The sequence below is a fragment of the Poromitra crassiceps genome, assembly GCF_964638095.1.
Source record: "Poromitra crassiceps genome assembly, chromosome: 29".
In the NCBI taxonomy this organism is placed as follows: domain Eukaryota; kingdom Metazoa; phylum Chordata; class Actinopteri; order Beryciformes; family Melamphaidae; genus Poromitra; species Poromitra crassiceps.
Window position 1 is genome coordinate 18,562,280 of NC_139641.1, and position 20,364 is coordinate 18,582,643.

The 20,364-nt window shown below is 44.4% G+C and overlaps 1 protein-coding gene across 3 annotated transcripts in view; it reads right to left on the reverse strand.

Annotated features, from left to right (window-relative positions):
• LOC310800117 (ankyrin repeat and IBR domain-containing protein 1-like) overlaps window positions 1–20,364 on the reverse strand; it is a gene marked incomplete at both ends in the record, with an annotated part of 84,905 nt that overhangs the window by 43,773 nt on the left and 20,768 nt on the right. For all 3 annotated transcript variants that reach the window (XM_083662690.1, XM_083662689.1, XM_083662688.1), the window contains 4 exons: window positions 5–89; window positions 7,036–7,203; window positions 15,060–15,204; window positions 15,864–15,952. In XM_083662690.1, coding sequence (XP_083518816.1) covers window positions 5–89; window positions 7,036–7,203; window positions 15,060–15,204; window positions 15,864–15,952 — 487 coding nt within the window. The remainder of the gene's footprint in view (window positions 1–4; window positions 90–7,035; window positions 7,204–15,059; window positions 15,205–15,863; window positions 15,953–20,364) is intronic.

Here is a 20,364-nt window from a genome sequence, read left to right on the forward strand (position 1 = left end):
TCACATTCCTCAGGTCTCATCTCAGTCACTTTCTGGAGCCACATCTTCCAGGTGTCACAGTCACAGGGCTCATGGGCTTCTCCTTGACACTCCCTGGAACACACACACACACACACACACACACACACACACAGAGAGCTAAACACACAGGTGATGCAGACAGATAACTGAAAAGACAGAGCCAGCTGCGACAGACGGACCACGTTTCGACAGGTAGATAAAAGGCAAATAGCGTGTGTGTCTGCGTGTGCGCACCTGCTGCATGTGTTTGTGTGCATGTGCGTATGGGTGTCTACGCATGTATATTCTTATCTTATGGTATTTTCTGGTACCCAGGTTTTATTTTCTCAAGTTTGCCTTTTAACCTCCCTTGTGTTATTGTACCTTGCTGCTTTCACATGTTATTTTCACGCTAGATGACCGAGGGGACAGGTGCTGCAAACTAGCAGCCACTATAGAGACAGTCGGCATGTCTGGGAACGCCCACAAAATGTTAAACGGCTGGCGCGCGAGTGGGGTAAAACCGCCCATATAGCTCATGGGCTGACTCACCAAAAGACGGTGCTGCAGCTCTAAACTACAGGTTTGGGGGTTCTAGAGCAGAACACAAGACGTCTGCTCAGATGTGCGTTTTTACTGCGGTGGTTAAATCCCTGATCGCGTCTGCCTGGGCTGGGCTATCAGCTAAATTCTAACTTTGCTGAATGGATAGAACGGGGGAATTTACCCCACCCTGACCCCGCCCCCAGGCTAACCCAGCGTCTATTGTGGGCGTTCCTAGAGCCTGTATGGGGGCGTTCCCAGACATGCGGACTGTCTCTATAAGCATTACACAAGCATCGGATAACTGTTCTTTTGCCTTTGGACATTTGTTCGCTGTTATTTGCTCATCAGTCTTATGTATTCTGGATCTGTCCTTTCGAAATAAACCTCAAATAAAATAAAAGAAATAGGTGGACAGACACACACACAGACACACAGGCAGGCAGACAGATGAGATAGGATGAGACAGACACCCAAAAAGACCCACAGACGCATTTTGCTTCCTCCACCGGTCTGTCTCCAGACTACATATGAAGATGAGGTCTGTCTCCAGACTACATATGAAGATGAGGTCTGTCTCCAGACTACATATGAAGATGAGGTCTGTCTCCAGACTACATATGAAGATGAGGTCTGTCTCCAGACTACATATGAAGATGAGGTCTGTCTCCAGACTACATATGAAGATGAGGTCTGTCTCCAGACTACATATGAAGATGAGGTCTGTCTCCAGACTACATATGAAGATGAGGTCTGTCTCCAGACTACATATGAAGATGAGGTCTGTCTCCAGACTACATATGAAGATGAGGTCTGTCTCCAGACTACATATGAAGATGAGGCGAACAGTGAGCAGCACACAAACGGCATGGTGCTGTCAGAACCAGAACCCTCATCCATTGGTGATATCTGCCTTTCAACCAAATGCCTCCCCCCCTATCCGCCTACTGCCTGCCGGCTGTCGGGGGAACTCTGAAAGTGGGGCGTGTCGTGTCTTACATCCAGTTACATTAGCGGACGACGTCACGTCAAGTGAGCTCCTCAGTGAACCTGACGAGCCAACCTAACGGCCTCTTCCAGGAACCACGCAGGGAGGTGAGGTGCAGTGAGGTGTGTATGAGACGGGGCGGGGTGGAGGTCACGCTATGGGGGGGTGGAGGCTGGGGAAGGCGTGCTGCGGGGCTCTGGGAGGGTGAATGGAGAGAGGACAGAAGGTGGAGGAGCACAGGGCATCTGGGCCCTCTCTGTCTCAGAGTGCTGCCAAGCTCACACACAGAGGGAGGGAGAGAACGAGCGCGTACTAAAGAGTGTACAGGGATATGCATGGCTGCCCATGATCGGATCACATACAAACCAACAAGCAAACACAGCAGCACCTGAGTGTGCAGACACAGCATACTGCACGCACAACACATCTTTTTGTTTGCCCAATATATGCTTTGCCACAAGGGCAAGTTAGCATATTTGTGTACACTACACTTCTGGGTATAGACTGTCATGAAATGGGCCATTTTCACGCTACCATTTTGGAGAAATTGATAGTCAAAATCTCAATTCTGACCTTGAAAAAGGTGTTTTTCCCGACTTTCTAAGTACTGTAAAATCACAGAGCTGCATAACTAGGGCTGGGTTCAAAAAATCGATTCTCCGATTTTTAATCGATTTTTATTTTAATCCTCGATTATCGATTCATATGTCCAGAGATCGAAAAAACAAATATTAAAAAAAAATAAAATAATAATAATAATAATAATAAACAGGCTAAAATATTATGCTGTGTGTGGTAGTTGAAACATAGATTCAAGTTGACGTTTATTTATGTTTGTAGTTGAAACAAAAACATAAATACTGTAGGCTACATGAATGGAAATGTTTGATCATTAATATCTACTTTTAGAAATTATATAGGCTGAAATCAAATCACTGTGCATAATTGTGAAAGTGTCTTTATTGACAGATGAAAAGGCTGTTATTTACCCTTGTCACCACCTGGTGAGTAAATATATGTGTAACTAAAACCATTAAAATTGACAAGAGGTTTTTTCCCCGTGTATCTACTTGGCTGGTTGGGAACCCCTGTGTTACATAACTGGACATGTAATTCAGGGTACAGATCAAAAAACCTTTTTAAACATATTGAAATCGATCGAATCCGAATCGAATCGAATCGAATCGAATCGAATCGATTCGCAACCTTGTGAATCGGAATCGAATCGATTCTTGAAATTTGAACCAATACCCAGCTCTATGCATAACCACAGACCATGACTGACATATTTGTGTACACTGCACCCCTGGGTATAGACAAGTGCACCTGTTCTACATCCCAACCTAATCATCCCACAGGTTGCTGCTCTGCTCTCTAACCTGACACACTAGCAGGACAGAAGTCTGACATGGCTCAGTCCAGTGATTCCCAACCTGTGGTCCGCGGCCCCCTGGTGGGCCGCGAAGGTATTGCAAGTGGGCCGCCAAATCATTTCCAAAAAAGTATGATTTTTGGAAAAAAAAAAAAAAAAAAAAAAAAAAAAAAAACATTTTTTTTTTTGGAAAGATTTTGAAAAATCATACTTGAAAAAGTATGATTTTTGTTTCTTTGATGTTATTGCTTTTGCTTGAATTGAAGTTTCATCTTTACATCATCTTTATATTGGGTTTGTGTTTATTTGTAACCCTATCGATTTAATGTGCTTTCTTCTGATATTTGGATTTTGTTTGGATCTGATATTGGATGTCAAATTGTTATGAGAATGCATTTTTCCATTGTTGAAGGATACCGTTATTTATTAATCATTTGTTAATTAGCCTGTTACAGACAGCCCCTTGCTTGTCATTTCTGACATCTGTGTGGTGCTGATGGACAGCTCCTTGAATGATTGGTGTGTGTGTGTGTGTGTGTGTGTGTGTGTGTGTGTGTGTGTGTGTGTGTGTGTGTGTGTGTGTGCGTGCGTGCGTGTGTGTGTGTATGTGTGTGTGTGTGTGGACAGCTCCTTGAAAACTGTAATACTGAAGGTGTTGCAACATGTTACAGGTGCTGTGTTAGTGACTGTGGAGCTTCCAACATGTTTCTCCTGTATTCAGTTCAGTCCTTTATGTTCAATTTTCAATAAAAAAGTGCTCTGAGAACGCATTATATGGCCTTTGTATTTATGGGGTCGGAGGTGGGCCGCGAACATTTTTGAGACATAAAAGTGGGCCCTGAGTTGGAAAAGGTTGGGAACCACTGGCTCAGTCCATTTTCTCTGAACTGAAAGAACTGAAGAACTGAAGATCACGAACACAAGATCTGAAGCTTTTTCCTACTCTGACCAACAACTGAATGATATCCTCTACCCAGTTCAAGCTTTGAGAACTTGATCATAACAGGGACCACTGAAGGTACGTCGCTCCAATCTATATACAAGGAATTGGAATACCTTAAAGAACAAGAAATCCATCTGTTATGGCATGCAATAACATTGTCTGAATATAGACGACATGGTCTACGTATAAATAAGACACCATGTTTTGGTCTAAATGACATGAAATTCATGAAAAAATGGGAACAAATCCTTAACAAGTGTTGTTTTGATCTAGAGGTGCTGATCATTGAGAAAACAAAAAGTGAGAGACAACACACACTGGACAACACACACTAGACAACACACACTAGACAACACACACTGGACAACACACATTGGACAACACACACTAGACAACACACACTGGACAACACACATTGGACAACACACACTGGACAACACACACTAGACAACACACACTAGACAACACACACTAGACAACACACACTAGACAACACACACTGGACAACACACACTAGACAACACACACTAGACAACACACACTAGACAACACACACTAGACAACACACACTGGACAACACACATTGGACAACACACACTGGACAACACACATTGGACAACACACATTGGACAACACACACTAGACAACACACACTGGACAACACACACTAGACAACACACACTGGACAACACACACTAGACAACACACACTAGACAACACACACTGGAGAAAATACAGGCCCTGGAAAGCAAGATTGAAACGCACCCTAACCAGGAGAACACATCTCAGCTTGAACAGAAAATGAATGAGGCCCTGGAAAAGTTCAAACAACTACAAAAGAACAAGGTGAGAACATATGAACGGGACATGAATGATCACAAAGACAAGAAAGTCTGATTGGACTAAACGACCTGATCATTCCAACAGGAAAAGAGAGGTGCCTTCTCCTCCACTGATGATGACGACACCAGTGCGCAGAGTGACACACAGCAGCGTTTTTTAGAACGTCGACAACCAAACAACAAATCGATTAACTTTCTAGAAAATGTTTGAAAAAATAAAATAAAATAAAAACAAAACACGGTGGATAAATAAATAAGGTTCTACTGTATAGATCGTTTTGACGGAATTGTCAGTCCTGCCAGTCCTGTCCTACTGTACTAGCAAACACTGCAACAGGAAGGAAGGAATTTAGAATGTTTATGTTGTAAAGTTAAAACTCTATCATTCAAATGCTGAAAGCTCCCTGTGCCTACATGTAGCAGTGCAAACTCCATTTGGTGCCAGCCAATGCAGGAAGCATGAGGAAGAACCTGATGAAGCCACGACGTGTGAAAGGCATCATTCACCCCTTTGGTTTTAGAATCCACAACCACTATGCAGTGATTTATAATCCACAAGCACCAGTGAGCAGCAGTCTATTCATAAAATAAGTCAATCTAAATCCTTCTGCTTTGCGCTGAATCAGTCAAGCTCTTTGACCAAGCTTCTATATTTACATCTCTGTGGCATTTTTAGGTATTTGAGAATTTGTGCACAACAAAAATTACGATGAGAAGACAAAGCTCTCGATCTACTGATCTTCCTTCCTACGCTCACCTAGAGTCATGAAGGATGGGTCATGACCGAAAGAACAAGATGGCGGATACAATCGGGCCAAAATGGGTTTTCTCAGGAGGGTGGCTGGCATCTCCCTTACAGGCCATTTACACCTGGCGTTGACATGCATTTTCTGTCATCAGATTGCAATCAGATTGTGTTTTATCACTTGAAATGCAAGGTGTAAACACCCCCAAAACGCATTGAAGAAGGATTGCAATCTGATCGGCCAAACCACCTCCGGAGGTGGTCAGGGATGCATTGTGTACACATTGAACACAAGTGTAAATGCAATGTGTCCTCTCAATCTGGATACAGCAACTTTATGCGGATTGAGAGGACAACCATTTCTGCAGCCAGATTGCAATCAGATTGCAGAAAACGCATGTTAATGCCAGGTGTAAATGGAATCTTAGGGACAAGATGAGACGCTCAGCCATGCATGAGACTCTGAGAAGAGCCGCTGCTCCTTTGCGTAGAAAGGAGCCAGTTGAGGTGGTTGGGGCATCTGGTAAGGATGCCACCTGGTCACCTGCCTATCGGGAGGAGTTCCATTGCACGTGCAGCTGGGAGGAGGCCACGGGGCAGAGCGAGGGCTATAGGTGGAGAGATGATATCTTCATGCTGGTCTGGAAATGCCTCAGGATCCCCCACTAAGAGCTGGCTAATGTAGCCAGGGAGAGGGGAGTTTGGGGTCCCCTGCTGGAACGCGACCCGATCCCGGATAAGCGATTGATGATGGATGGATGGAGAAATGATGATGTGAAGTGCTGTGATAGAGAAACAGTTCCTCAGATGAAGGGACTCCTCCAAAAGCTACACCGATACGATAAAGTACTGAGGTAAGGAGAAAAAAATGTTTTAACTTGCTCCTATCCTTTACAGATTCAATCTGTAGATATCAAGTAACCTGTGGTACTGCATGTCACAGATAGATTAGAGACCAAATCTGAACCAAGTCAGTGCTCTGAAAAGACCTTCCATTTCATCAGCTTTCGTTTGCCTCAATACAAATAGCAAGAGTTTAACTTGGACTTACAACTAATGCCAAGACTAAAGTGGCAGTTGGTAGTTGTGTAAAGAAAAAAAACATCGCATGGATGCATAACTGGGACGTATCCTCAGTGATGTACCCTGGGGTCATAGGATGTTTCGGGTCTCGCAACATCATACACCCTCGCCCAGGTGACCCAGCCGGGGCTGGCCAAGCCCCAACTTACGTCCCAGTAGCTACCCACAGTCAGCCCTATAGGGAGGGTCGAAGGTGGTCACGCGGTCAGGGCCACTCAATCCGCTGCTCCGGAACTACTCTGCCGGGACCGGGGGAGGGAGAGGCTCTGGTAAGTAGAGGGACCGGGCTCTGTGGGTTGCCACCCGGCCGGGTTCCTCCCTCGTCTCACCAAGTCTATGACCTGTGCGCTGCACCAGACTCCCCCGCTCCAAACATCTCATTCCGAGGTGATGGTACATACATGGTATGTATGGTGGTACATAGTTGTTCAAAGATCAGACCCCGCCCACCCCAAAAAGAAAACGATACTAAAAAGAAGGAAGGGGAAAAAACAGGATACAAAACGATGTAGTGTTTACTGACCAGCAGAAGAGGTGGCCCTTGCCACAGTCCACAGCAGGGGCCCTGAGGAGGGGAAGGTTGAAGGGGTCAGAGGTCACTCCAGGGCCCTGGGTGTTCAGCCGCACCGCCCTCTCGCAGCCCGCCTGGGGGCACCAGCGGATGGCCGAATTGTTCTCCACAAACGCCTGTCGACAGAAGGAGCACAGGAAGATACTGCATATAAATCAGTTTCCAAACTTTTTTTTTTTTTTGTAAATAAAGTTTTTATTTATTTACACACATAGACAGCATAAACATAAACAAGCGTTTTTTCTTTCACTTATACATTTCCAGGCCTGTAATAAATTAACATACTTGGTTCCGTGATATATTCACAACAAAAAATAAATAAAATAATTAAAGCAATATAATATAATATAATATAACCACATCACAGCGTCCCAGCCGTGCTAAGAGCAAAGAAGCGGTCCCATGCAATTTTGAAATCCTCATTTCTATCATTGACTCTTGCCAACATGTGTTCATATGATACTATTTCTAACATGAATTCTACCCAATTTTTTTAATCTGGAGAGGATGTACTTTTCCATAATCTGACAATCATTCTGGCAGCCGTGACCACGCCTACATTTATCACTGCAAAGTCGTACTTCGATATATTTGGCACTTCTGTTTGGTCCCCCAACAGGCATAACCTTGGTAGTTTCCAAACCTGTTTAACCTGTAGGATCCCAAAATCACTCCGCAGTGAACAGTCTGTGTGTATGTTTCAGATACACATTACTCGTCATCTAGGAAAAATGCAACTATTGTTGAATTGTAGATAAGGATCAATTTAGTAAAGCGAGGGCGTGACAATAAAGTAGGAACCCCCCCCCCCCAATATTTTATTTCCAACTTTTCTGAACCATATATATATATATATATATATATATATATATATATGTATATATATATACACAGGAACAAGACAAACAAAACAGGCTCAGACACAGGAAAACAAAGGGGGGGAAGAGACAAATGATCGTCATTCAGTATTACGTCGTACGGTGCTACCAGTCACATAAGGTGCCTATTCACCTTATGTTCAGACCTTACAGTGGGCCAAATTCTTCCGGGTCCTTTTAACACTTCCGGCGGTCACTGCGCAAAATAAGAGTTGTTTTTGGAGCGGACAGTGCAGGGGGTAAAATAAAGAACGTAGCCTACTACTTTGAGCCGGTACACAGCAAGCAAGCGAGTATCCACTGTTAGCCAGGTCAGATAACGTTATCGTCAACAATGACGAGCACTTTCTTGTAAAACATACCTGGACTCCAACAAAGAAAGCTTCAGATAGTTTTCTCTCCTCCGAGTTGCACTCGAGCCACTAACGTCAATAAGACCCGCGGACGTAATTCCCTGGAATGCGAGACTTAACGAGCCAGTTACATGGTGTTGCATTCTTAGACATTGCCGTTTGCTTTTATTTGGTATGTTACATACAATTGGCTAAATTATTAGTTAATTCAGAGTTAGATGATATTGGAGCAGCCAGCAATTTTATTTTATTTTATTTTTAGCCGGAAGTTTTGATACGGCCACACAACCGGGTCAAATGGGCGTGGCTACATAAGGTGCCTATATGCTTGCAAGAGATATTGTGCCTGGGATCCCACACAAGGGATCCCTGCCAAACCAGCCAGGTGAGACACGCATCGCCGCCAGCCTCAACAAGGTAGGCTAGAAACGGGTCCCAAATAGCTGAACATTTCTTAAGTGAGTTTGTCCTCAGGAACCTTAGTCTCTGTCGGTATAACAGAGGTCATATCCGTCAGCCACAAGTCAAGAGGGTGAAGAGGGAGACTTCCATTCCTTCAGGATGAGTTTCTTGGCAACAGTTGTCCCTTGTGTCAGAGAGCATGAGGACCAGTCAAATATTTTGGCCCAGAATCCCGTTAGTGAAGGGCAGAACCAAAAGGCATGAGATAGTGTGCCCTCTGACACCTGACATCTGTTACACAGTGGTGAGACAGAAGGGAAGATCTTGTGTAATTTCTGCATCCTCACCTCCTCCATCACCGTCTGGTATGCTGCTGCCACTCAAAAAGACATCAACAGACTTCAGCGCATCATCCGCTGTGCTGAGAGGATAATCGGATGCAACCTGCCATCCCTCCAGGACCTGCATGCAGCCAGGACACTGAAGCGGTCTCGCAAGATCATGGCTGACCCCTCCCACCCTGGCCACAAACTCTTTAAGACACTCCCCCATGGCAAGAGACTGAGGTCTACCAAGACCAGAACCACCCGCCACAAGACCAGCTTCTTCCCAACCGCCATCAGCCTCACCAACAAGGCCCGGAAACCCCTTCCGCCAAGGGCCTCACCAACAACCCCCCCCCCCCCCCACACACACACTCACTACCTCCTCCTAAACTCAACTGAACCCCCCCCCACCATAAAACTGGAACTCATACTGTATCTAATTTAATGCCTGTCTAACTGGGACTGGTAAATTGATGTAAATTCCCTGCACATTAATGCCTATTTAACTTAGCCTGTAAATTTCATGTACATTCAATGTAAACTGTTATCTAACTCTGACTGTAAATTCATGTAAATCCACTGCCTATTTAACATCTATTTAACTCAGTCTGTAAATCTCATGTAAATCCAACGTAAATTCATATTTATCATCCACAGAACACTTCACCACTCATGTACATATTGTATATATTTACTCGATTTGATTGCACTTGCAACTTTGCGATTGTCTTTAGTTATCTTCCTACTTCTTATCTCTGTATATTGATGTGACCGCTACGCTGCATACAGACACTAAGACAAATTCCTCCTATGTAACTTGCATACTGTGGCAATAAAAGTGATTCGGATTCGGATTCGGAGTAGTTGAGATGTGAGCGACTTTAAATTGGATCAGCTCGTCTCTGCTATTAACTGAGCAAAATTGTACAACCGACTCCTTTCCCACATAATGTCAGATAAATCAATACCAAGTTCCCCCTGCCATGCTTCTCTAATCCTCTCAGTAGAGGCCGTGGTGCAGTTGTCAAACACACACAAATCTAAAGATGAGGTGCTTGGAGTGAGGAGGGCTCAGCAAAACAACACAAAAAAGTGTGTTCAATTGGGAGCGCTTCAAAGGCATAAATCTGGGATCGAACATAATTTCCTTTCTTTTTTTCTTCTTCGAAAATCCTGAAAAGTCCCGGGTCTCCCTAACTTAGAAAATAAGATGGCTGGTAGAGAGGAGTTGGCAATAGAGCTGGCCTCCATTTTCAGCCACAGGGGGGCCCCCGAGAGCTTAAAGTAGGAACTAGTTGACCACTTAAAAAACGTGCACACAGATAAGGAAAGATATAGATAGGACCAACTGGAGCAAAATACCACCAGATGGATCTTAACCCCCCACCAGTGTTAACAGCTTGTCCCACTCCCCAATGTTAAGCTTATTTCTAGATCATGGCGTACAGCAGGAGGGATTTTCATTCGCAAAACAAACAATTCAGCAAATATCAGTCCATTCCTGCCGTATCTGCCCCTGTACTGTGGAAGGGAAAATGTCTTAGTTTTGGCATAGTGGCTGCCAAGATACTTATATATATATAAGTATATATATAAATATATATATATATATATATATATATATATATATATATATATATATATATATATATATATATATATATATATATATATTAGGGCTGCACGATTTATCGTATTTTCATCGTCATCGCGATATGAAAATGCACGATGAACACATCGCAAAAGTCACGTATTATCGTTTTTTTTTTTTTTTTTTCTTTTTACAATGCACCTGAACGCAACATACAAGATACCGGCTGAATAAGTGTCCAGATGTTCATGTCATTCTGGCCAATACTCCACTTCTGTTATAACATTTCAGTCTGGAATATGGAATATCTTTCAATAATCGTTATGACTAAAAGGCTAAAAGTAATCTCATGTGTAAGAAATGACTGTTCTACATTGAAGTAAAAATGTAAATAATTAACTTGTTGGTTTTGGATTTTTTTTAGCTTCAAGAGTGCATTTTTGTTCGTATGACCCTCAACACAGGCTTTGAGAATCCCGTGCCACTTACTGATACGTATGCTTAAATTAACACACTCGTATTGCAAAATGAATTTAGGCCCTCACTGTAATACTTCACAAGTTGAATTTGAAGTTCAGCATTAATACATTTGTCATTTTATGTCTTAGATTTACCTTTGTGTGTTATTGCAATATAAAACTACATAATTGAGAATCGATTGTCGATTCTGGAATCGAGAATCGTTGGAATCGAGAATCGATTCTGGAATCGAATCGTGACCCCAGGAATCGGAATCGGATCGGATCGTGGCTTAGCCGGATGGGAGCACCCCTACCCATTAATATTTTTTTTATAGCATTTTTTTATTTATCGCAGGTCATATCGTCATCGCAATATTGAACAGTGTTATCGCACATCGCAGCTTTTCCTCATATCGTGCAGCCCTAATATATATATATATGTAATTACTAGGGCATCAAAATGTGTGGTCGGAGGGGAAAGGCTGCACCTTTCAGCTCAATGTCAACAGGCTACCAAAGTGCCCTCCGCCTCAAGGTGTCCACGTGTGGTGAATTCTGAGATGCTTCTCTGCTCTCCACAGTTGTAAAGAGGTTATCTGAGTCACTGAAGCCTTTCTCTCAGCTCCGACCAGTCTGGCCATTCTCCTCTGACGTCTCATATCAATCTGCATATCTCATATCTGCAGAACTGCCACGCACTGTTTGTTTGCAGCATTATGTGTTGTGTGTGTGGATCATCACAGGAGAGCAGCAGTTTCCTGCACTAACAACCATGCCACTGTCACAGTCACTGAGACCACCCCCTGACTTGAGCGCAATACCTGATGCATACAAAAATGAATCTTGCACCTTTCATTTCATCGTAGCACGTTGCACTTCCACTGCTAGTGTGCTTCATTGTTGTTTTTCTCTTTTGAAAATGCTATTATTATTATTGCTCTCTTGAGTGTTTCTGTTCTTTTATGCTATGTTTCATATTTACCACGTTTTTGCTATATTTGATGTCCTGTGGAGCCTCCCGGCGTAAGACTTCCACACGAGTGTACTTGTGCAACTGGAGTGACAATAAACATCTTGAATCTTTTAGTGCAGGTGTTCCTATTAAAGTGCTCAGTGAGTGTTATGGCTGCTTTATGCTCACCCTGCCGTGAAGGGCGCGGGGGTGGAGCGAGGGCCGGGCGCGTCAAATGACGTAAATTTGTTGGCCGTGGTTGGGCGCTACCTCCGTCGGGCGCTCGCCGTGTGCCGGATTTTTTTTCTCACAGCGAGACCAACGCACGGCTTCTCTTCAAACATGGCCGCTTTCAAGCCACTGATCCCTGAACACTGAGCTGTGTTTTCCCCACATTTCATGACCCATGTGGTAGGCTATAAACTTTGATTTGCAACTGTTCGTTTTTAGTCATTTCAGTAAATGTGTTGAGAGCATGATTTGAGAGAGATTAAAAGCAGCAAAGAGTAGGCTATCAGGGCTGAGAACTGAAACAGCTTTCAGTAAAAACAAGTTTGGTGATTCCTTCATGTGCTGATGTACGGTCGTTTGAGAGTGAAAGCGCACTCAGTACTGCACATAATAGCGTTTCATTGCGACTTTTCACGGGCTGTAACATGCTGATCACTTGGCTGATCACTTCTGAGTATAAAAGCATCTGCCCCAGAGCGAGGAACGCACGGTGACTCGCGGAGCTCCCCCCCCACGGAGCTTGCTCGAGTATAATGAGCCCTTTATGGATGATATGACTATCATGGCTACAACAGCGGCGTGGGACGTCCCAAATCACTGTGGAGCCTTGTTGAGGTGAGAGGGGCTTAATGACAGGAGGTGCCCAGTGACATACTCACACTCAACCCCATCAAGCATGAACACAAGGTGGCTGCCTGTCTGATAGATTGCCTGTAGATTTATGACAAAATAGCCCGATGTCCTCTATAGTCGCCGTTTGTCATTCTTTTGACATCTGACTTGGGCTTCTGTATGAATGCTCATCTTGGATTATGGCACCAAGGATTTCAACATCAAATGTGTATTGGTAAAATAAGAGACTGATTGTATTACACTTATTTTTATGAAGTTCTTTCCAAAATTCCAGACACATGTGACTAACATCTGAAAAGATCACAAGGATAGGCTGATTTAATCATGTCCACCCCTCTTACAATAAACCCTGTTTTCCTTTTTATATCCAGACCCTTAAGCCCAATTTATGCTTCGTCCGCCGACACTTTTGAAACGGTCGCCGACAGAATTGAGGACTTGAGTCGACACTTTTTTTTTTTTTTTTATACCTTTCAAAGGAGTCTCACTGAGAGCAATGCTGTCTTTTCCAGGAACACACACACACAAGCTGGCCACTGAGCAGCTCCACTGTAGAGAGCTACGAGGGCCTCACTGAGCAGCTCCACTGTAGAGAGCTACGAGGGCCTCACTGAGCAGCTCCACTGTAGAGAGCTACAAGGGCCTCACTGAGCAGCTCCACTGTAGAGACCTACGAGGGCCTCACTGAGCAGCTCCACTGTAGAGAGCTACGAGGGCCTCACTGAGCAGCTCCACTGTAGAGAGCTACGAGGGCCTCACTGAGCAGCTCCACTGTAGAGAGCTACGAGGGCCTCACTGAGCAGCTCCACTGTAGAGAGCTACGAGGGCCTCACTGAGCAGCTCCACTGTAGAGAGCTACGAGGGCCTCACTGAGCAGCTCCACTGTAGAGAGCTACGAGGGCCTCACTGAGCAGCTCCACTGTAGAGAGCTACGAGGGCCCAGCCTGCGACATACAGGCCCGAGCCGACCCCGAGGAGTTATGAAATGAATGGGCTGTGGTGCAGAGGAGGCTCTAAACTTGACAGCCACCACATCTCTCTCTCCGTCTGTCCCTCTCCCCGTCTCCGTGTCCCTCTCCTCCACAGTCCACACACACACACACACACACACACACACACACACACACACACTCTCACACACACACACACACACACACACGTCTATGATGCACCTGATATCACTTGACTACCGTAGCCTATCAATCCAACTCGCCACGATAAGACATGTTGTCTCTCTCTCTCTCTCTCGTTAAACGATCGTTTAATTGCCAACAGCAAACAATACCCACAGACTGAAACAATATGTCACTCAAGCATATCGAAATTAAAACAGCAGACTTAACGTTTAGATTGAATAACGTTCGTGTCCTCGCAATGTATGGCCGATGGGTTCTTTTTCAACAGTTGTAACAAGGTTGAAATGTTTCCAGTATGGAGCTTTCCCTACTCCGTTGGGGACCGTTAGAAGCTCTGCCCTCGCTAACTTTGTTTTGATGTCCATCGATGTTGTTTCTCTCTCACAACATGGACACACACGGCTTGTTTTTATGTTGTTGACGCTGACAGCACGCGGACTGAGTGCAAAGTTACAACATGTCATGACATGTGAGTGGCAGACTAACGTCAGGGGGACGGTGTGTGTGTGTGTGTGTGTGTGTGTGTGTGTGTGTGTGTGTGTGTGTGTGTGTGTGTGCATGTCTGTGCGCTCCTCCTCCTCTTTGTCTGACTGCTCTACTGCTCCCTCAGCTATGTCAAATTAATTGAGTAATACAACTTTATTTTATTTTATTATTGAAACGAGCCCGAACCCGGTCCGGATCAGAGCTATTCATAAAAAAAAGCCCGGCCCCCCCAGCCCATATTGGCCGGGCCCTCGGGCTTGCAGCTCTCTACTCAACTGGAGTGGTTGGGGTTAAGGGCCTTGCTCAAGGGCACCTCAGTGGTGGTAATGAGGGAGAGGCACAGGGAGGGAGAGACAGAGGTTGCTCCTTGACTGGGATGTGGCAATTTGTCAGTAAAAAATAAAAACTTTATCCAATTAAAAACTAATTGAATTCAATTTATTCCCGTTCTTTTGACCTTTCTGCGTTGCAGGCGCCCTGTTTAAAGAATATCTGTCAGGTCTCGGTTCGTTCATCCCTCTACCTTGATGTCAAACTGGAGGTAGCGTCTGTCCATCTCCCTGGAGATCACACTCTCAATGACTTCCACAGGCACCAGCTGGAAGCAGTCGAACGCCGGGCAGAAGATGTTGTGGGCTTCACCCTCCTGGATCTTCAGATTCAGAAAACTGAGGAGGCAGACGTACAGGAGAACACGCGCCACTGAACAACACAGACAAACTGAGGCAATGACGATTGGAAAGATTCCCTTAAACGAGGATGAGGACTGGCAAATGGACCTAAATAACAGTGGGGTATGGGGGAAATAAATTAGGTTCTCATTAAATAGCGTTAGGGGTAGCCTATGAATACGTTTTTAAAGTTAAAGTTTTTTTGTACTCCTGAGCAAAACAAGGAAGCCATTGAGAATTGGCGAGAAGAAAAATGTGGATCTAGCTGTCAAGAAGTAAGTTGGAGTGTTCATCTTCCGTATATACGATCTTTTTGTGCAACACGCAACCATGCACGTGACATAGGAGAACGCCAGGATTGGAGGGGGGGTTTCCGTTTTCCCCCGTCTTGGGCGTGGTTTCTGAATGATGATGCGTTACGCAGTGTCTCTATGGCGATCAGCAGGGACAAAGTTTGACAGATGAAGAACAAAGGCTGTATACAACTTCCCCATTTACTAGCATGGCATTTTTGATCAAGTGCGAAAGCTTGGAATAATTCCCCCCCCCCCCCCCCCATATATAATGTATTAGTCCATGTGAGCTTGGTAATATATGCATCTGTGTGGGTTTAAAGGGGACGAAACAGTAGAAGGTGATATGAAAATACAACATACCCTTCCCAGCAGGCACGGCAGAATTCGTGGCCACACGACATGTCAACAGCTTCCTCAAAGACGGAGATGGGAGAGATGCAGATTCCACACTGCAACACACAGTAGAGAAGATCAGTCAGCAGCAAGATGCTTCACCACCCACACAGTGTGTTTCTACTCACAGAAAACAGCTGCCATAAAGACATCTTTCTGAGTCGGTTGCATTTTCAGAAGGCTTTCCATTAACGCCTGCAGTAACGCAGCTGTTTTTTTTTTTATAGCATCCTTTGTATGAAAGAGCCTTGACGACTAGCACACAACCTTTGAGAAAGCGTCCACTTCAAAATCTTGAGAGAGATGGCCTAACATGGGCAACATCTGCTCGGCCTTGGGTTCCTTGAAAGGCGCTATATAAATCCAAGCTATTATTATTATTATTATTATTAAATGTTGTTATGGGCGACTTCTTTGTAATGCCCTATAGCAGCGGTTCCCAACGGTTTTCCGACTCATGATCCACTTGAAAATCTCAAACATGTCCACGGCCCACATTACACAACACGATAGGGGTGGGGGGGGGGGAAATCGATTCACTTAACTCATTGAGTGCCAGCCACTTTTGGAGAACGGACGCTCCCAGTGCCAGAGTTTCAGAGCATTTTCAGTGATTTCTCGAGGCCCACAGAATATTGTGTGATATTACTTTGTAAACACTGAACACGCACAAAGAACGATGAGACTCTATTCTATCATCTGCAAAAAAAAGTTTATTGATCCCATTTTCCGTTCTTTAGTTATGAGCCGGAGAAGATAGCTTGATTCATCCAAAAATAGCAATTTTTTTCTAGAAGCTGAGATAATTGGCCTTTTGTGAAATTAATCATTTCAAGCACATCACTGACTCTGAAGCTAATCTTTTCTAATGTAGTCACACCTCAAAAATAATTTCCTTCAATAAAACAGTTTAGGCCAGGGAATTTTGTTTGGCAGAATAATATTTTTAGCTACAACCAGCAGCGCTGGCCCCTGCGTGCGCTGCTGGTTGCAGCTTCTTGCTGGTTTTGATTTGCTGCTGGTGGGTATCGGATATTCTGGCTTGCGTTTGTCAATCCTGTCCTGCTGCCTGGGTCTGTCTGGGTGTTGTGTGTGTGCTGCTCTGCGTGCCCCCCCCCCCCCCCCCCCCGCCCCGCCTCGCCTCAACTGCACACTCCTCCTCCTGTCTGTGGTGGCTCTCTGCTGAGTTTGCTGTGCGCACAGTGAAGGGTGCGGAACAGCCAGGCTTTTTTACAGCGTTCCGCGTGTGTTTGTCACCGGCAACGATGCTTCCAGTTGAGAATAATAACTCCACGGTGTGGATGTGCTGTCGTGCTGTCGCAACCGACACAGAGCGGCTCAATTGTGGGAGCAGATTGGCTGCTGCAGGCACAGCTGCAGTAACGTGCTTCAGCATATCGATGCATACGGATGCGATGCGATTTCCGTTTCCATAACGACTTCTTCTTTGTTTTTTCCTTGCCTTTCTGTTATGTGGAGAGCACTGTCGCCACCTAAGGGTTCTGTAAAATAGGTTATAGACCTCCAATAGCTACAATAGTTGTACCAGAGATGTATCAGGGATTGATCCACGTCCCACCGTCAAAAAACGCAATTGACGACAACCGTCGTCATTGGCACTCTACGTCAGTATTTGAATTGACGACAGCTGTCGTCATTGGCATTCAATGAGTTAAGTATCGTGATTTTTAATGTCACGACTTTTTGAATCGATCTTTTATTCCAGAATCGATAATCGTGTCATTTTTTTTCTGTTTATGTATGAAATAAGTTACCACTTTCATCCAGCACATTATAGAGCGCTTCCCTCTGCTCCGTGGCTCATACAGCCAATCATGTACCTTGTTACTACAAGTGACATGGAAACAGCCAATCATTTAACAGAACAAACTACGAGTGCACCCGCCCCCACTCATACACAGCTAATCATATCCCTTGACAATGGGCATTGCTAGTGACGCGGTGGTTTAGTGTTTAGTGCCGACATTACAAAGAATTCGATGTGGGTGAGTTTAAAATCGTGTTAACGTAACAACGTGTTAACATGTGTTCTATTAATAAGCGCCCTGGAAATGAACGTTAATGTTAAGACACCAATTTCACAAATACGGACGTCTGCAACGTTACTTTACGGAATGCGGGGCATCCGCAGCTCAATTCACTTCTGTGAGCAGAGACAAAGTTGAACTGTTGGAAAGATTTTACTTGTACTTTGGGACAGGAATAACTCATTGTGTCATCTATTGAGCACACAGCTTATGACTTTATGTCTTCTGCTTGGGCGGAGTCTTGATGGGTATATCATTTATATATGGAGATATGTACCGAATTTTCAACCAGGCAAGGCTTTTTCTCGCCCAACCAATGGCACGCGGTCCCCAGCGCGGTCGCCCTCCAGCCCCACCTAGTGGCATATTTGTAGTTAAGCAAGTCAAAGCAAAACGCAGGCTTTTCCACACCTCTGATTCACCTAACGTTAACTCTACAACCCTGAAATACACGTTACCAAACATTTTTTTTAGAAGGCTGGTAACGCTAGGCTGTCAACAAAGTAAAATGTCGGAACATCGGACGGATGGACGTACGTACGGACAACCTGAATCCATAATGCCTCCGGCCTGGCTAGTGGCTATCGCCGGCGGAGGCATAAAGATGTTGCGGTGTAGCTGCCCAGTCTGTAGCACGTTTCGTCTGTCTCAACTAACCACGTTGGCATTGAGTAGGCCTGCACGATAAATCGCATTTTCATTGTCATCGTGATATGAACAAACATATGCGTAATAAACACATCACAAAGACTGCCTGAAACTACGGGTTGGTCAATCAATCTGAAACTGCACATGGACATTGAACCTGTCTGTGACAATGCACAAATCTGATTTTCCCAAATTGAAGCTGTTAAGTCTCTTAAGAGTTGGAGCGCGTGTATCCCCGGGTATGCCCTAGTTCTAGGGCTGCAACTAACGATTATTTTGATAATCGATTAATCTGTCGATTATTTTTTCGATTAATTGATTAATCTGATCAAAACAAATGGAGTGGATTTTATTTCAAACACTTCATTCAAAAACAAAATTATGTCCCAAATTGACAATATTAGTGCACAAAAGTGCTGCTTGACTGGACCAGAGCTGTCTAAACAATAATGAAAGAAGAATGTAAATCACTACCTTATGTTAACAGGATTTGCTACTTAATAGGCGACCTTTGACCTTTGACAGGTCACGGACTACCAGTTTATGAAGGTAAATTGTTTCTGGACACTTTCTCCTTCTCTCTCTCTCTCATACACACGCACGCACGCTCACAGGCGCACGCACGCACACACACACGTCAAGCTGGATTACAAGCAGCAGACACCGGCTATTAGAGAACATTAAGCGAGACATACTGCCTGGACGCTACATGAACGTTTCCTCACTTCAAAACTCAAAGCACACGTTGTCTAATATCGTTTCCAGTTTTGTAGTCACATTAATCAGCTTAGCATTCGTCACCATGGCTAATGTTAGGTTACGTTTTAATTTGTCCTCATTACCGTGGTGCATCCGTGTCATGCAAGGTCGATTTTCATAGTTTGCCGCTAACACGCGTTTTACTTTCACAGAATGTGAAGTGCTCCCATACTTTAGATCAAGTCTATTTGAAACGTTGTCACCACACCCGCCGCGTTAGCGCCATGCCTGGGGCTCCCGTCTTGTCTCCATCGTGACAATATGTGACATAGTCAGTCCGCAACACAGGAAGTGGCCAGCTGACAGACACAGCACATCCGACGTAGTAGATAATATCAACGTTTATATAATTATAGCCCCACTACCCAATCAGTCGCAATCCAAAGAATCGATAATGCAATTTGTTGCCAATTAATTTAATTATAGATTTTTATAGATTTTATCGATGAGTTGTTGCAGCCCTAACTAGTAGGGATGCACCGATCGATCGGCACGTGACCGGAAATGGCCGATTTCCACGTGATCGGCCTCGATCGGTGATCTGCGCCGGTCACTCTAAATAGCCGATTCTGTGAGCCGATTTTCACGTGACGTGCGCGCTCCAGTCCACATCACCGCTGCCTGCTGCTGCTGCTATCTGTCAGTCATGTTGCAACATGGATACAGGAGAGGACTTTTGTTTCGTATTGCGAATAGAACGACGAACATAATAATAAAACGCATCGGACCAGTGTGCGAGATGATTTTTTTTCGAATGGCGGATAAAAAAAAACGGACTCTGTGTGTAAACTACGATATTCAAACTGAGTCAACTCAAACTCATTTCCTCATCTAGGCTACTCAATAACAGCCAAATCCACAACTGTAGAGTGGGCATGGCTTCGAAGGTCTCTGGGCTCCAGACCTATAGGCTATAAACTCCTTGTCCATGGATAACATTTTGATGTTTATTTATTTTATTTTATTAGTTTATTTGGTAGGGACATATACAAAAAAACATTAAACACCATAGG